Source organism: Typopeltis vanoorti, chromosome 7, assembly GCF_054136105.1.
Source record: "Typopeltis vanoorti isolate ZY-2024b chromosome 7, IOZ_Tvanoo_1.0, whole genome shotgun sequence".
Taxonomy (NCBI): Eukaryota; Metazoa; Arthropoda; class Arachnida; order Uropygi; family Thelyphonidae; genus Typopeltis; species Typopeltis vanoorti.
Window position 1 is genome coordinate 75,998,337 of NC_143555.1, and position 17,382 is coordinate 76,015,718.

General features: G+C 37.2%; 1 protein-coding gene across 2 annotated transcripts in view; it reads right to left on the reverse strand.

The window, feature by feature from the left end:
- LOC150104792 (ubiquitin-like protein 3) overlaps window positions 1–17,382 on the reverse strand; it is a 258,218-nt gene that overhangs the window by 23,937 nt on the left and 216,899 nt on the right. For both annotated transcript variants that reach the window (XR_016548549.1, XM_090395354.1), the window contains exon 4: window positions 13,072–13,149. Coding sequence is in view for 1 of the 2 variants with exons in the window: in XM_090395354.1 (XP_090251480.1) it covers window positions 13,072–13,149 (78 nt within the window). In the remaining variant the exon portion in view is untranslated. The remainder of the gene's footprint in view (window positions 1–13,071; window positions 13,150–17,382) is intronic.

Below are 17,382 nucleotides of genomic sequence, written 5' to 3' on the forward strand. Positions count from 1 at the left end.
GGGACAATAGAAAGAGTGACTAGACTTTAGCAATAAAGATAGGGCATGATGCAGACAAGATGATAGTTATGGTGGGTTGAAATGACCTGAGTGGTTGTATAAATCGGGTAGCAAAAGATTTAAGAACATTGTTAGATATCGTGAAGAGGAAAAGTGTCAATGGGAGGATAGTGTGTGTGCAGCCTCGTTTTGACAATTAAGAGTTAAGTAGACGAGTGATGATAATGAATGATATGATTGCAAGAATGTACAAAAACAGAGGTCTGGAATTTGTTGCTGTCTGGAGTGTGTTTGAAGGAAAAGACAGTTGTATGCTAGAGATGGGCTGCCTCTGAACATGGAAGGACATAAGTGATTGAAGACGTTACTGTTTTCTGAGCAAGTTGAAGTAATTGGGCAGGGAAACTAATATTGAAAAGGTTGAGTGTAAGAGAGAGAAACTTAGCAGTGATTGAATATTTATTGATCCTTATTCGCAGAATAAATTGCAGAAGAGAGGGGATAAAAATCGGCATGGTACTACTGAAATTAGTGACTTGTATATCAGTTCTAAAGCCGGTGCAAGAACTAGAGGGAATCTGCAATTTTTGTATACCAATGTAAGAAGCATTCGAAATAAGAGAGAAGAATTTTTTGCATTAGTCAGTGCAATCTCACCAAAAGTTGTAGGCAGTGGTGAAACTTGGCTGTCAGCAGAAGATGTGGTCACTGGAATTGAATGTGATGGGTACAGTATTTTCAGGGAGGATAGAGAAGATAGAACAAGGGGAGGAGTATTGTTGATGATAGCTGATGTGTTACAGCCAAAGAAAGTATTATATCAAGATGATTGACATTTGAATGAGAGTTCATTTTTGAGGTGGTCTGGTGTGAAATAGTGACCAACGCTACCAAATATACAGTTGGATGCTGCTATAGGCCGGGGGGTACAGGGAGAGATATTGAATTCATGCATTAGCAAATTAGTGCAATGAGAGCAGGTTTAGTGATTATTATGGGGGATTTTAATTATGGTGATATCAATTGGAAGGAGGAAATATCACGTAGCAAAAAGGAAATGGAGTTCATACATCTTCTACGAGATAATTACTTGAAACAGCACATAACTGAAGGGACACGTGGTGTGAGTGTTGGACCTGGTTATTGGTTCAGAGGATATATGCATAAGTAAGGTGTCCTTGTTACCTCCAATTGGTGAAAGCAATCATGTGGTATTGACTTGGGAGGTTGCAAAATCTGTGGATTTTTCTGTTGAGAAGGGTTATATACGGAACTACAGGTTAACCAATTATAACAAGCTTCGGAGTGAGCTTTCAGCCATCCCATGGCAGAACATATTGCAGAGGAAAGATGTTAGCACTGCATGGGATAAAATCAGCTTGTATCTGAGGAAAGCAATATCAAATTGTGTCCTCATGGTCAGGAAGACAAACAAGGCAGGCATTAGATGGATGAGCAGTAGTATCAAGCTTGATCTGCAAAAAAAAAAAAGGTTATGGAGAATGTACAAGGAGAAATGCGATCAGTACACCCATGAGCAATACTAGAAAGGTTACAAGCATAGTAAGAAAAGCTAAATCAGATTATGAGAAGACCTTAGCCAATGAGATCAAGGGTAACCCCAAAGAGTTCTTCCACTATGTGGCAAGTAAAAGGAAGAATGACTTCGGAAGGATAACTTTAGTTGGTGCTGATAGTATTGAGGTGACAAAATTAGATGTAATGGTCTAATTTTGCAATAAATTAGACAATTAGCCCTAAATTTTGCAATATATTAAATACCTCTGATTTCTTAACTTCAATTCTCATAACTAACGTGAGAATTGAAGTTAAGAAATCAGAAGTATTTAATATATTGCAAAATTTAAATGCAAACACTGCTGTAGGTTTAGATGGAATATCAGCTCGGGTGTTGCGTGAATGTGCAAAGAAATTGTCAACCCCTCTTACTTGGATATTTAACTTAAATTTGAACTCTAATATGGTCCCTGGGGAGTGGAAGTTAGGCAAAGTGGTTCCTTTGCATAAAGGTGGCTCTAAAACTGCGGTAGCTAATTAAAGACCAATCACCATCTCAGGAGTAGTGGTAAAAGTATTGGAAAAGTTGGTTAAAGATAAAATTCAAGAATGGGTGGATCAGGATATGATACTCTATAGAGGCCAACATGGTTTTGTTAAAGGTAGATCCTGCCTATTAACTGCCTATTAAAGCAATCTATTAACTTTTTATAATAGAATGACATCTGAGTTGGACAAAGGAACTGGCTACACAGTGGTACTTCTGGATTTTGCTAAGGCCTTTGACAGGATACCCCATGGAACACTGTTACGCAAATTGGAGCAGATGGGAATGTATACTAAATTGGTGATATGGATAGCAGAATGGCTCAGGGAGGGATACCAGAAGGTGGTGTATGGAGGAGCTGAGTCCAGGATGAGGCCGGTGACGGGTGGTGTGCCTCAGGGCTCTGTGCTTGGGCCAATGTTGTTTAATTTGTATATAAATGGCTTAAAGGGAGATATACAGTTGTTTGCTGATGATGCAAAGTTGGGTAGCTCAATAAAAAATCAAGCTGATGTTGAAAGTTTGCAGGATGATTTAAATAAGCTGGTAGAATGGGCAAAAGGTAATGGATCAGTTCAATGTGGAAAAGTGTAAAGTCATGCATTTTGGGATTAAAAGATTACCAGCTATGTACTACATTGATGGAACAGTACTCCAAGAGATTGATGAGGCTAGGGACTTAGGGGTGTTGGTAGATAGGGAGATGAAGTTCAGGAGACACATTGCTAAGGTGTCCAAGATTGCACATAGGATTACTTGGTTGTTGCGGAACACACTCACATCCAGAGATAAAGAGGTTTTTATTCCCCCTTTATAAAGCATTGATACGTCCATATTTGGATTACTGTGCTCAGGTCTGGTCACCTGGATTCCTTGGAGATGAGTAGGCTGTGTTGGTGAGTGATGTAAAAAATGTTCCCTACATTGATAGATTGGGAGCTTGTGGATTGCAGAGGTTGGTTGATAGGCGGAGAAGAGGGGATATGATAGAAACATTTAAATTACTGAAAGGTTTTTATAAGATTGATGCAAGGGAAATGTTTCAGCTGTGTGATAGTGATGGAAGAACAAGAGGTCATCCCTAGAAATTAAAGAAGAGTGTGGTTAACAAGGGTGTGAAAACAAGGTTTTTTACCTGGAGGGTGGTGAATGAGTGGAATTCATTGCCTGACTTAGTTGTGAGCTCTTCATCTGTAAATGAATTCAAGAAGAGATATGATAGATATTGTTTTGCTAGTTTGGGTCTCCTGCGATGACTCTACTGACTCCATGGAGATACCCATAATAATAATAATAATTAACATTGGATAACTTTCTCTTGTTAACTTCTCTCACCAATTCATTTGACCAACTGGTGAGAGTAACTTCTTTCTCTCCCTCTCGTGTAGTCAAGCCAAGGATTTTACGGAACTCATAGGGGTACCACCATGAATGAGAACAATATTCAATGGTTGGGCTGATCTCTGGTTTGTATAGCCACTTATATTTATGATTAATAACTGTTACAGGTAAGGTAACATCTGGAGTGAAAGAGAAAACCTAATTTCTTCCATGCTGAGGAGACAATATTCGTAACATGTTAAGATGAGAAAAACAGGAAGTTAAAGTGATCCCAAGAAGAGAGATTTTGTCTTGTCTAGAGATATGGAAACTGTCAAAAGTAACAATGAAGAATTTATTTCTAACAAAAAAAAAATTTTTTTCAAGAAATAAACTAGGACTGAAAGGGGTAACGATGGGATGAAAACCCAAGTGAAGAATGTTTAGCTATCAGCATTTAGGATTCCAAAAATATATATTCTAGAAGGTTTCTTGATTTGCATAGTGCAAGTTTAGCCAAATGAGACAAAGAGTGCAACCTGCCATTAATAAAATGGAATAAGTCATAACTAAATTAGAACAGATAGAACTGGATGCTAGATTACTGAGTTGGATAGGTGACTGGCTGTCAGATTGGTAACAGCAAATTGTCTATGTGGGTGCAGTATCCTGAAAGAGGAAAGTCACTAGTGGTGTGCTGCTGGGGGTCTGTTTTTTGGATTATTGTTGTTTAGCTTGTATATTAATGATATTAGGATGGGTTTAAAAGCTGTCTGCAGATGATTGATTCAAAACTAGAGAGAATGTTGATCGAGAATCAAGCAGATGTTGTAGTCTTACAAGAGGACTTGAATAGATTGTATAAGTGAATGAGTGGAATTCATTGCCTGATTTAGTTGTGAGCTCTTCGTCTGTAAATGAATTCAGAAGAGATATGACAGATATTGTTAGTTTGGGTCTCCCACGATGAGTCTACTGACTCCATGGAGATACCCGTAATAAATAATAATAATAATAAGTAGGCAAGTGAGTGGAACTATCAGTTCAATATTGCAAAGTGTAAGGATCTGGAATTTGGTAGGTAACAATGGGGTATGCAAAGTATACACTTAGTGGGGAAATTTTGAAGGAGGTTGAGGAGACAAGGAGTGGTGGTGGACAAGTTCAGGAATCATTGCACAAGTTGTGAAATTGTCACATCAAATTATGGCAATGATGCAAAGGATCTTAATGTGCAGAAATAAAGAAGTTATGATTCCATTGTATAAGGCATTGATCAGGCTGCAGGATGGATTATTAAGCATACATTTGGTCACTTGGTTTTCATGTTGATGAGGAAATGTTAGAAAGAGTACAGAGAATATTCGCAAAGTCGGTAAATGGTCTTTGGAATCGGGGGGGGGGGTATAAAGACAGATTAAGGAAATTTGCAAAGCCTCATAAATAGGAAGAGAAGAGGGGATATGATTGAGACTTTTAAGATTAATGAGTTGTTACTGGGGTAATGCAGAAAAATTTTTTTTCACAGAATGGGAGAGGGAAAGGGGTAGAAAATGGAGTCATCTCTGGAAACTATATAAGGAGGGTATGAGCAAGGGAGTAAGGAGCAGATTATTTGCATGGAGAGCAGATGGTGAATGGAATGGATTGCCTGATATGGTGAATTTGGACACACTGAATGAGTTTAAAGGACACGCTGATAAGCTTTGTATGTAACAGTGCATAGCTTCTGCAAATGAGTCTTTTGACTCCATGGAGGTCTGATGTTACTACTAATAATAAATAAATGATCAAAGGAATCTTATCCAGATTGGACAAGGATCTTTTGATATCTTTCTTGTAGAAAATTAAATGGGGCATTTAATATTTTTTCAGTTTGAAATAGTAAGAGGAAATTTACAAAATCATTAATGCAATCATTTGAGATAAAGTAAGAAGACTGGCTTGTTCTGTGGGTAAGAGTTCAGTATGAGTGCCAAAATGAACCAAAACTTTGGGAAGGAACTTTTTAAAAAAAATGCATAACTACTATTTAGACATGAGGCAAATTTCTTGCGTTTGGTTTTTTTCAAATCAGTTTTGATAATTTACTTGCAACTATTTTGAGCTTTGATATATCCTGTAAAGTAAGACAGAGAATATGATGAAAGCCAGTGCAATTATGCTTGATTCTTCTCTCAGAGTGCCTTAACAATATGCCTCTGTTACCTCTGCTCCAAGGATGTTCGAGTTTGTCCTTTAGCTGAAAAGATCTGGATCTAAGGAACCTTTACAAGGCAATTCAATTGAAAGTGAGTTAACCTCTACTTTCTTTGGCTGTAACACATCAGCTATCATCAACAGTACTCCTCCCCCTGTTCTATCTTCTCTATCCTCCCTGAAAATATTGTACCCATCACATTCAATTCCAGTGACCACATCTTCTGCTGACAGCCAAGTTTCAGTACTGCCTACAACTTTTGGTGAGATTGCACTGACTAGTGCAAAAAATTCTTCTCTCTTATTTCAAATGCTCCTTACATTGGTATACAAAAATTGCAGATTCCCTCTAGTTCTTGCACCGGCTTTAGAACTGATATACAAGTCACTAATTTCAGTAGTACCATGCCGATTTTTATCCCCTCTCTTCTGCAATTTATTCTGCGAATAAGGATCAATAAATATATAATCACTGCTAAAGTTTCTCTCTCTTACACTCAACCTTTTCAATATTAGTTTCCCTGCCCAATTACTTCAACTTGCTCAGAAAACAGTAACTTCTTCAATCGCTTATGTCTTTCCGTGTTCAGACGCAGCCCATCTCCAGCATACAACTGTTTTTTTTCCTTCAAGCACACTCTAGACATCAACAAATTCCAGACCTCTTTTTTTGCACATTCTTGCAATCATATCATTCATTATCATCACTCGTGTACTTAACTCGCAATTGTCAAAACGAGGCAGCACACACACTATCCTCCCATTGACACTTTTCCTCTTGGTGAATGTAGCGGTCGTATTTAGTTAGGCTAGAAAACATGTTTTTAAATTTAAGTAGAGTGTGAGTTTTTGTCTTAAATTGTGCTGCAGTTGTGCATTGGTTAGATACAAGTGTCCTTCAGTGGTGTTATTGTTTGAAACTGTGTGTTGTATATATTGTGTTTTCGCTGCTGTTTATTTCACTACTTCAATGTGTAAAGATGGCGTCCAACAAGAAACGTACGTCAGCTGTGGGTAGGACTTCTACTTCTACACAAAAGGCTGGCTCAGTGTTAGATTTTTTGCAATGGATGTGTTGCGGAAACTGCTACATGTATGCGCCAAAGAATGTGAAGGATCTGTGGTCGGTCTGGCTAAATGAGAAGAACGAAAATGTCAACATATGTGAGAAGTGTCGGGATAGGCTGGAGCGTTTAGGAATGGAAGCTGACATCGGGACCATAGCGGAAAAACTTCGATGGGAGTTCATGAAAATGAAAAATGACCTTCATCTTCTGCATCAGGAATTGGAAGTGCTCAGTAAGAAGATACTGGAAGTTAAAACTGATTTTAATGTGTTAAACAGAGAAATTAGGACTATAGAGATTACTTTAGCTGAAGTAACTAGAACAGGATTATGTATGGGTGAGTCTTTGGTGAATGATGAAGTAATAAATAGTATTGGGGTGATTGGGAGTCAACAAAATAAAACCACAAGAGGTCTAGAAGAAAACGAGATGTCATGAGAGTGTGTGTGTGTGGAGGGGGGGGGGTAAGCAAAAGAGTGTTGAGTAATGAAATTGGGAAAGTCATGCTGAATAGCGTAGAAAATGAATTTATGAGTGATGCTTGTGTGGACTTGAATGAAGTTAAGAGTGGTAAGATATATGGTGATTCTATGATTAATGGTATGGAGAGCAGTATGCCTGAGGAGTGCTTGGCTTGGCTGATGGGACAATAGAAAGAGTGGGTTTAGCAATAAACAGAGGGCATGATGCAGACAAGATGATAGTTATGGTGGGTTGAAATGACCTGAGTGGTGGTATAAATCGGGTAGCAAAAATTTAAGAACATTGTTAGATATTTACAAACATACAACTGCCACACCCTCTGTACTTGTCTTAATTTAATTAAATCGTCATCATCATCATCATCATATGTCATCTCCATCCAGGGTGGTTGACTACCATAATGTGACTCATGGTTGACTACAGGTGTAAGGAGAATGTGAGAAACACTATACTCTTGAAATTGCACACTGAAATGTGTGCAATTTCATATATAAGAATGCCACAAAGAGTATATAAATATTTTACAAACATACAACTGCCACACTCTCTGTACTGGTCTTAATTTAATTAAATCATCATCATCATGTGTCATCTCCATAAAGGTGGTTGACTACCATAATGTGACTCATGGTTGACTACAGATGTAAGGAGAATGTGGTGAGGACCTAATCTCTTCCACACTGTTGTAGGTATTCATGGCTATAGATCCATGTGTGTTCATGGAGCTGGTTAGCCTGTTCTGAGCAATGAAAAATCTGAGATACTGGGAGAAAAAAATTCTCTACTCCTGTATGAGTCTACCTCTGTATACAGAAGTAGAGACTGGCTAACTCACCTTTAGTGGAAAGAGACCAGATAAAGGTTTCTCATGTCATGGACGGGAATCGAACCCAAGTCTTTCTCACCAAAGGGTTTCGTTTATACCAACTGAGATACAGAGGCTCCTTAATTAAGACAGGTAAGTTTATAAATCTTGTCATAAACCAGGAAATGACTAGTTATATGTGAATTTCAAGAATCATTACAACTTATCCAACTTAGTTGTTGATAATTATATTTTTGAGTAAGTGAATAATTTTAAATATCTAGGAATCAACATTAATGGCTACAATGATATACATGAAGAGATGGTCTTATACAATGGAATGATAACCCTTTTATCTCTGCAGGTCAGCTTCCTTCTCATTATTGCAGCAATCCTTTGTATTACCTTCACCAGCTTTGCAATATGTCCCTTGAATTTCAGGTTCTGAGAATAATAATCATACATATCTTGCAGTCTTACAACTAATAAAATTTAGAATATTATCAAGAAAATGCAAAGAAAAACTTGTTTATTTGTTCAGTTATTTACAATATTAATCCACGATTGTAAGACATAGTCAAAAACAAAAAGAGGTAATAGAAATCTTATTACATTCGAAAGAAAATTATTGAGAAAGATTTTTGGACCATATTATAACCAAAATATTAGACTATATGAAAAAAAAAAAAAAGAAGCTATAATGAATTGCAAAATCCTGTTTCAAGGACCCAATGATCTATCATTTATAAGAAATAAAAGAACCAAGTAGTTTGCTTATGTTTGGAAGGCAGATGACTAGTTGATCAAATAAGTTTGATCAACTAGTCATCTGCCTTACTAATAAAATTTGAAGAAAACACATTATTATTATTATTATTTAGGCCTCCAAGGAGTGAAAAGACTCATCACAGGAGGTCCTTCCTAGGAAATACAAGTCTATCAAGACTCAACGTGGGAGGTCCCTCTTAGGAAACACAAAGTCTATCATACCACTCCTTAAACTCATTGACTGTTCTTGCTCTCACCACTCTATTGGGCAATGCATTCCATGGTTCAAAGACCCTCCATGTAAAGAAACCACTCCTCACTCTCTTGCTCACAATTTCCTTTTGTAACTTCCAGTGATGGCCCCTTGTCATCACTCCTTCCCGCTGTTCAACCAAGCGAAAGAACTCCCCAATATCAACCCTGTAACCACCTCTCAACAGTTTAAAAGTCTCAATCATATCACCTCTCCTTCTTCTATCCACCAAACTCTGCAGTCCACATTCTCTCAGCCAATCCTCATAACTAACATTGTACAGTCCTGAAACTGTCTTTGTTATCCACCTCTGTACCCTTTCCATGGTTAATTTATCCCCTTGAAATGCTGGAGACTAAATCTGAGAACAATAGTCTAAGTGTGGTCTGATCAGGGTCTTATACAACGGAATGATAACTCTTTTATCTCTGCAGGTCAGCGTCCTTCTCATTATTGCAGCAATCCTTTGTGTTACCTTCACCAGCTTTGCAATATGTCCCTTGAATTTCAGGTTTCTATCAATCATCAACCCCAGATCTCTTGTCTCCTCTACTTCCTCCAGTATATCTCCTCCAACAGAGTATGCAGCATCCCATCGATGTGTCCCAAACCTCAAGACCTTACATTTTGCTGCATTAAACTGACAATCCCCATTCATTTGCCCATCTGTCCAGCTTATTCAAATCCTCTTGCAGGGCTACCACACCTGCACTATTACTAATAACCTTTCCCAGCTTCACATCATCTGCAAACAACTGAATATCCCCGTGCAATCCACTGACAATGTCATTGATATAAAGGTTAAACAATATAGGTCCTAATACTGAGCCCTGTGGGACCTCACTTGTAACCTTCTACCTCCTTGAAACTGCCCCACCATACACAACGCTCTGATATCTATCGGACAGCCATTCCTGAATCCAGTTGACCAACCTGACATCCAAACCCATGTGCTGCAACTTAAATATCAGCTTATCATGTGGCACCCTGTCAAATGCCTTCACTAAATCCAAGAATATGGCAGTATATGCCTTTCCCTCATCTACTGCTCTTGTAACTTTATTATAAAAGGCTAGCATATAACTAAAACAAGAGTGCCCCTTAACCAATCCATGTTGAATCTCATGGATAACATTGCCCTCATCTGCCCAATGCTGTATACAGTCCCTCACTAATTTCTCCAAGATCTTAACAACTACTGATGACACACACAAACTGGCCTATAATGTCATCCATCTAACGCCTACCTTGTTTGTCTTCATGGGAACACAATCTGATATTGCCTTCCTCAGATACCTGCTGATTTTATCCCAATGTACTGCTAATATCTTTCTCCGGCAATATGATCTGCCATGGGACGGCTGCTAGCTCACTCCGAAGCTTCTTATAATTGCCTAACTGGTAGTTCTGTATATACCCTTCTTAAGAGAGAAATCCACAAATTTTGCAACCTCCCAAGTCAATACCACATGATCGCTCTCACCAATTGGAGGTAACGAGGACACCTTATAATAAATTTAGTTTAATCCTTTATCCAAGTGTAAGCAAACAAAGTCTGCACCTGAAAATATCTTCAGGACTGAGGTAAGGTGATGCAACCCTAATGCTTAAAAATACATTTCCTAGGAAATGTGTTTTTACATTATGGAAAATACCTAAGAATAGTGATCTGAACTTTCCCCACCTTTGCAACGAGTTGTCCGGTATTGTACTACGTACTAGGGTCACTTGCATTGGCTCACGGCAGTGTTCGCCGATACTTTATAGTTTACTATATTCGGCATGAAACTCTCTGATTCCAATCTTTGAGTTTCTTATTCGGTTTTGAAACAATGTGGATTTTATATCCCCTTAATTTAAAATATTGTTTATATCGCCGAAATGAAGCTTATTAGCTCTTTGTATTTAAGTAGATACGAATATAAATTAAATTACACTTTAATAAATATTTCCGATATTTCGGCAACGTCACATTGCCATCTTCAAAAGGAACTTACAAAAAAGACATGTGCACGTAGGCACCACAACACCGTAACTGAGAATGAAGTGATGAAGCTATTGTTCTCCTAAAAGTCCTAATGGTGCCCAGTGGACTAAGTAGATGTTCTTGGTCATTGGGCTGAAGGTCTGCTGATGTAAGCCTCCCAAATTTGGGGCAGTCTCATACAACCAAATCTACAACCAACAATCCCCCCCCCTCACAACAATATTGAGTGGTAAAAACACTATACAACAGGGCTAAACTAATCTGTTCTAACGACATGGTCCTAAACACTGAACTAAATCACATCCTCAACACTTTCTCAGCCAATGGCTACTCCCCACAAAAAATCCAAAAAATATTGAAACCTACAAACCACAACCCCCCCCCTCCCCTCCATAACAAGGATTACTCTAACTCCATCACCATTCCCTACATCCGAGGCACCTCGGAAAAAATTACCAAAAATCTTAAAAAAACAAGACTTGACCTCCTGTTACAGACCATACAGAAAACTGGCATCCCTTATCTGCTCCACTAAAGACCAACCACTTTCCCTAGACCTACCTGGTGTATGCCAGGTCCCTTGCAACTGTAAACTGTCTTACTGTGGCCAAACAGGCAGGACAGCGAATATCAGAATTTCGGAACACAAGGACTACATCCGTTTTCACAAGTACAGCCATTCTGGTCTTGCAGAGCATGCTCTGGATGCATGCCACAGAATACGGTGGAAGAAAGCTACAGTAATACACCGTAGCAAATACAAATTCGAAAGACTATTTATGGAATCAGTCTCAGCCCTAAGAAACTCTTCAAACCTCAACAAATTTGGTTGCATGAGACTGCCCCAAATTTGGGAGGCTTACATCAGCAGACCTTCAGCCCAACGGCCAAGAACACCTACTTGGCCCGCTAGGGGGCACCATCAGGACTTTTAGGAGAACAATAGCTTCATCACTTCATTCTCAGTTACTGTGTTGTAGTGCCTACGTGCACGTGCCTTTTTTGTAAGTTTCTTTTGAAGATGGTAATGTGACATTGCTGAAATATCGGAAATATTTATTAAAGTGTAATTTAATTTATATTCATATCTATGTTGTCAATTCCTTAAGTGATTTAATAATGCATAACCAATGTATAAGCCTGTCTACGAGGATCTTCTAATTCTTTATCAATCTGAAGACAGCCTGCAATTCTCAGTATTTCTACTTCTGGAAAAAAGATTCACAATGTATTAAAACCTTAATACGTTGTGCCAGTGATAATGATGATGATGATAATAATTTGAATGTTGAAGAAGAAAATTGGCAAGCCCCAATTCCCACCTATGCTCTACCCTAGATATCAGAATATAACAGATCTATTCAAAGTTTATTATTATTATGTCAAAGTGTCCATGGAATCCCATGTGAGATAATATTAAATAACAATACCAAAAAAAAAAAAAAAACAACGTTAGCCAGAACTGTATTTAATGTTGGGTTCTGGTATACAGAATGGAGGGAGATGTACTGAAAAAAAAATGCCACCTCTAGAAGTTGCATAAGAAAGATGGAAGTTTTCTGGTTGGAGGGTAGTAAGTGAGCAGAATGCCTGAGAATGTGATGAATGCAGTAAAGAAGTTTAAGGTATGGCATGATGAGCAGAATTTGATAGAATTTTTTTTTTTTTGCATGGTTACAAAGTATATTATAACTGATAAGAAATTATGTTCTTTTATTATTCCTTTACTCATGCTTAAGCAAACAAAGTTTGTGCATGAATTCATCACCTACACGAAATAGTCAACTAGTTGTAAAGATTCTTCACATGGAAACTTTGTTTGCTTAAGTTTGGTTAAAGGAATAAAACAAAAGTGTAATTTCTTGTAAAATATAATGGCATTTGATAAGATAGTTGGGATTACACAAAGCAAATCTTTTGACTCCATGGGGGTGGGGGGAAGGAACAGATAATATTTTTACTTACTCTGATAAATATGAAGCAATGCCAATTTTTCATATCAGATCTGTTTTATGATTTCAATGACTACTACTTTTTTTTCTTTTTTTCAATTTACTATATTGCTAACTCAACTAAACAAAATGGAATATGTACTGCTGCATTTATAAACACATTCATACATACCTTGTGAGTTAGGTTCTGGCAAGTTTTCTCGGGGAACTAAATGCATTACTGTGGTCTTTCCTAATGGAAGCTGCAAAGCTTTAAGGAGGAAAAAAAATACAAATATATCAAAAGAAGAAAAATATTTAAGGATAAAATAAAATTTAAATAAATAATAAAGCTAATTTAAAAGTCTGACACTACTATTTCCAGAGCAATTTATGAAAGGTCAATTTAACAATGCAATCCTCACATTTTGATTCAATGTAAAATTTATAACTTAGTTTTATTGATTTAAAAATTATACATTAGACAAGTTTTAACAAGAAAATTATATAATAACATAATTTTAAGATATTTTAAGATGCTGATTTATTTTTTTTAATTTAAATTTTAAGATAAAAACTAAGCAACAACTGGGTGCATTTTTTTCTGCAAAGAAATGCTAAATGTTTCTTTTTTTTTTTTTTGAGATTCTTGAAACCCTTGAAACCAACATGCTATTTTGTTTTATTTGAGGCAAGAGACACATATATAACAACTAATCATATAGTTTAGAAGTTGAGAAACAAGATTTACTGCTAATGCACTGAGGATATTTTCTTAACACATAAGAAAAACATGACTGTAAATTGAAAATACCATCATCATCATCATCATCATCAAATTCCTGACATGTACCCTCTAGGACTGTATAGGATATGATAGTACCACATGAAAAACTTACACCATTACTAACTTCCTATCTACAATTTTTCTCCAAATCAATCTGTTACCTGTCAAGACTCCAACATTATCAGAGCTTATATTTCTGTCTTTAAAATACCTTTTATTACTATTATTAATATTTGATCTCCATGGAGTCAGAAACTCATCGTGGCAGGTACACACTATTGCACACAATGCTCATCCAACTGTGTCATAAAACGATTCAATGTGTCCATGTTCACAACATACTAGGGCAATACATTCTACTCACAACCACTCTCCATACAAAGAACCTTCTTCTCACTCCTCTGCTCACACCCTCTTTATACAGATTTCAGCAATGGCCTCTTGTTCTAACACCCCCCCCCCCCCCCTCTTCCAAGTTTATGAAAAATCTTTGCCATGTCAACCTGATAACAACCCCTGATTAGCTTATATGTCTCAATCATATCCTCCCCCCTCTTCCTCCTATTCACGATGCTTTGCAATTTACATTTCCTCAATCAGTCCTAGTACTCCACATTCCAAAGACCACTGACAACTTTGTGAATCTTCTCTGGACTCTTTCCAACATATCCTCTTCACCATGAAGCCCCAGTGACGAAATCTGTGCACAGTAATCCATATGAGGCCTGATCAAGGCCTTATAGAATGACATCATAACCTCTTTATTTCTGCATGTCAGGGTCCTCTGCATCATTGCCATTATCCAATGTGACATCTTCACAACTTGTGCAATGTGACCCTAAATTTCAGGTCTTTGTTCACCACCACCACTCCCAGATCTCTCATTTCCTCTACTTCCTTTAAAGTTTCTCCACCAAGTGTATACTTAGTTTTAACAGGTATGAATGATTTGACAGAGGACAAAGAGCATGTCAGAATGGATATCAGGAGGCTGCTTAGAAGTATAAAAGAGAATACAGCAATTACTTGATTAATGCGTCCCCTGATTAGTGCGTCATTTTTTTTTATACCCAAATTCGATTAGTGCGCCTATATACATCTTAAAAATAAATGTTACAGATTTTAAAAGTTTTCAATCTATACATTTTTTATGGCTAAATATTTTAAAAAATCACTCACCAGGATGAAATAATTTAGTTACCGATATGAAACATTTTACAGAGTTATTTTTTAATGGCATACTACCTTATTTCCATGTATGCTATGTTCCAAATTTACCGCCAAAATTTATGTCATCTGTTTTACATAGCATTTTGCTGATCACATCTCATGCAATTGTTTTTCGTACCTTTTTATTTTAAATTATTTTCCTAACCTTTAATCACGAGTAAAAGAATTAATGAGCAAAATACAGAAGTGTGAAAACGATTTGAAATGTAATCTGATTGGAAGAAAAACTTGAAATAATAAAGAAAAATGAATAAGACAAGTCCAAAGAAAAGATAGGACAAGAACATAAATATGAGTGAATCAACTGCTGAATACAAAGAGAAAGGTAAAGCTGCTTGGAGTTCATCATGCATGCACTGAAAATCAAAGTATTATAATGATTGAATTAGAGAGACTTCTTTTTACATGGATCAAAGATTGTAACCAAAAACGGATCCCACTAAACACTGGCCTTATTAAATCAAAAGCATTGTCTCTTTGTAACCTGGAAAGAAAGAGATATCAATAATGGAAAAGAAGAAGAATTCCACATTAGTGCTGGGTGATTTGAGCATTTCAAAAAGAGAAATAGTCTATATAATGTTCTAATCACAAGAGAAGCTGCAAGTGCAGATAAGGATATCCAGAGATTTTGAAGAAAATTGTGTAAGAAGGGGACTATTGTGATCAACAAATATTTAATATCAATGAAACCGGCGTTTTTTTTTTTTTTTGGAAGTGAATGCCTTCCAAGACTTTTCTAGCCAAATCAGAGAAATCTCAGCCTGGTCATAAAGTCGCAAAGTCGAATGAAATTACTGCTAGTGATATAAGAGCCGTTTGGTAGCAGATTGTTCCACATTGTGCAAATGATTTTAGAGGCTTTTCAAATGAATCTAAGTTAATTAAATCTCATTCTGAGAAGTTCAGTGATGATTCCAACCTGCTAAATTTAGATGCACGAAGATCCTGAAGAATATGAAGAAAATTTAATCACTGACAAGCCCAAAGAGGTTTCACAGAAACAATTTGAAAATAGTTTTCATACAATCGCAGATTTTAAGCAGCAATGCTTAGATACTGACCCTGGTGAAGAGAGAACCAGTAAAATTTGCTGAAGAGGTGATAGGGCCATACTGTCAGTTGTATGAAAAAAAGAAACAGAATGCCCACCAAACTACTTTAGCTCAATTCTTTGTTAAGAAGCAGAACAATAAATTTATATTCTGAATATGTTTTATTGTCTTTCAGCTTCATGGTTTTCCTTTAACTAGGCCCTGAGATATACTCTAATTCTTTTATAAAAAAAAAATAAAAAATTAAGGCTCAAAAAAGAAATCTGAGGAACAAATTATATAGTTTCCCATAGGTTATTATATTCAATTAGTGTGTTTTTGATTAATGCGTCTGTTTTAAAGAATGCATTAGGCGCATTAATCGAGGGATTGCTGTAGTGTGACAGGAAGGGTAGTCAGTGTGTTGCCTAGGTATGACTGCAGTGAAATGAGGTGGAGAGCAAGGATTATGAATGATATGCTGGCTGAAATGTGTGAGGAGACGGGAGTGCAGTTTGTTAATGTGTGGAATGAGTTTGAGGGATGAAGTGAGCTGTATGGGAGCGATGGACTACATTTGAGTGGTTATGGTGTGAGTCGCTCAGAGAGACTGCTGCTGGAAGGTAGAGAAGTGAGTAGAGAGAATGAATCGGATCAAGCAAGAAGTGATGTGGAAGAGCAGGAGAGTAAAACAGGAGAGATTGAAGAGGTGGTTATGAATGGGGAAGTGAGTGGTATGAGTATGGAAAATGAGAGAATGGGTGTGCAAGAGGAGCAGGGTAATGGGGAGGTTCAGAGTGTACAGGGGTACACAGTGCAAGAAAGGTGGATGCTCCAAGAGGAGGTGAGAGCATGTGTAGATAGGAAAGGAATGGGATGACCTGGGATCAAGAGGAAACAGTTGGAATTGAAAAGGGTTCTAAAATAAATAAGCAGAAAGGAAAATGGCCCCAGTCGATCATGGGGAGATCACATCGAGTGAGTGGTATCAGTGGAATTAGCTGTAGATCCAGAAATGAGCTGTTGTGTTTGTATTCAAATGCTAGAAATATAAGAAACAAGGCAGAAGAAATGGTTGCACTAATTGCGTTATTGAGGATAGAAGGGATAAAAAGGGAGGGGGAGTGCTATTGATGATAGAGAAAGAGTTATGTCCATACAAAGTAGAGAAGCAAGAGGGAAATAGTGCCAGTGGTTTTGAGGCAGTATGGTGTGAGATAGAGGTGAATGGAATCAAATACTTGGTGGGATGTTGTTATAAACTAGGTAATGTGGATGATGCTGAAAATGAAATGTATAATCAAATTAGAAAAGCAAATAAAAAAAATGGTGATCATTATGGGTGATTTTAATTATGGCAATATAGACTGGGATGATGAGATAGCAACTGGCAGTAAAGAAAATGAGTTTCTTGAATTTTTGAGGGATAACTACCTCAGACAGTATGTAACAG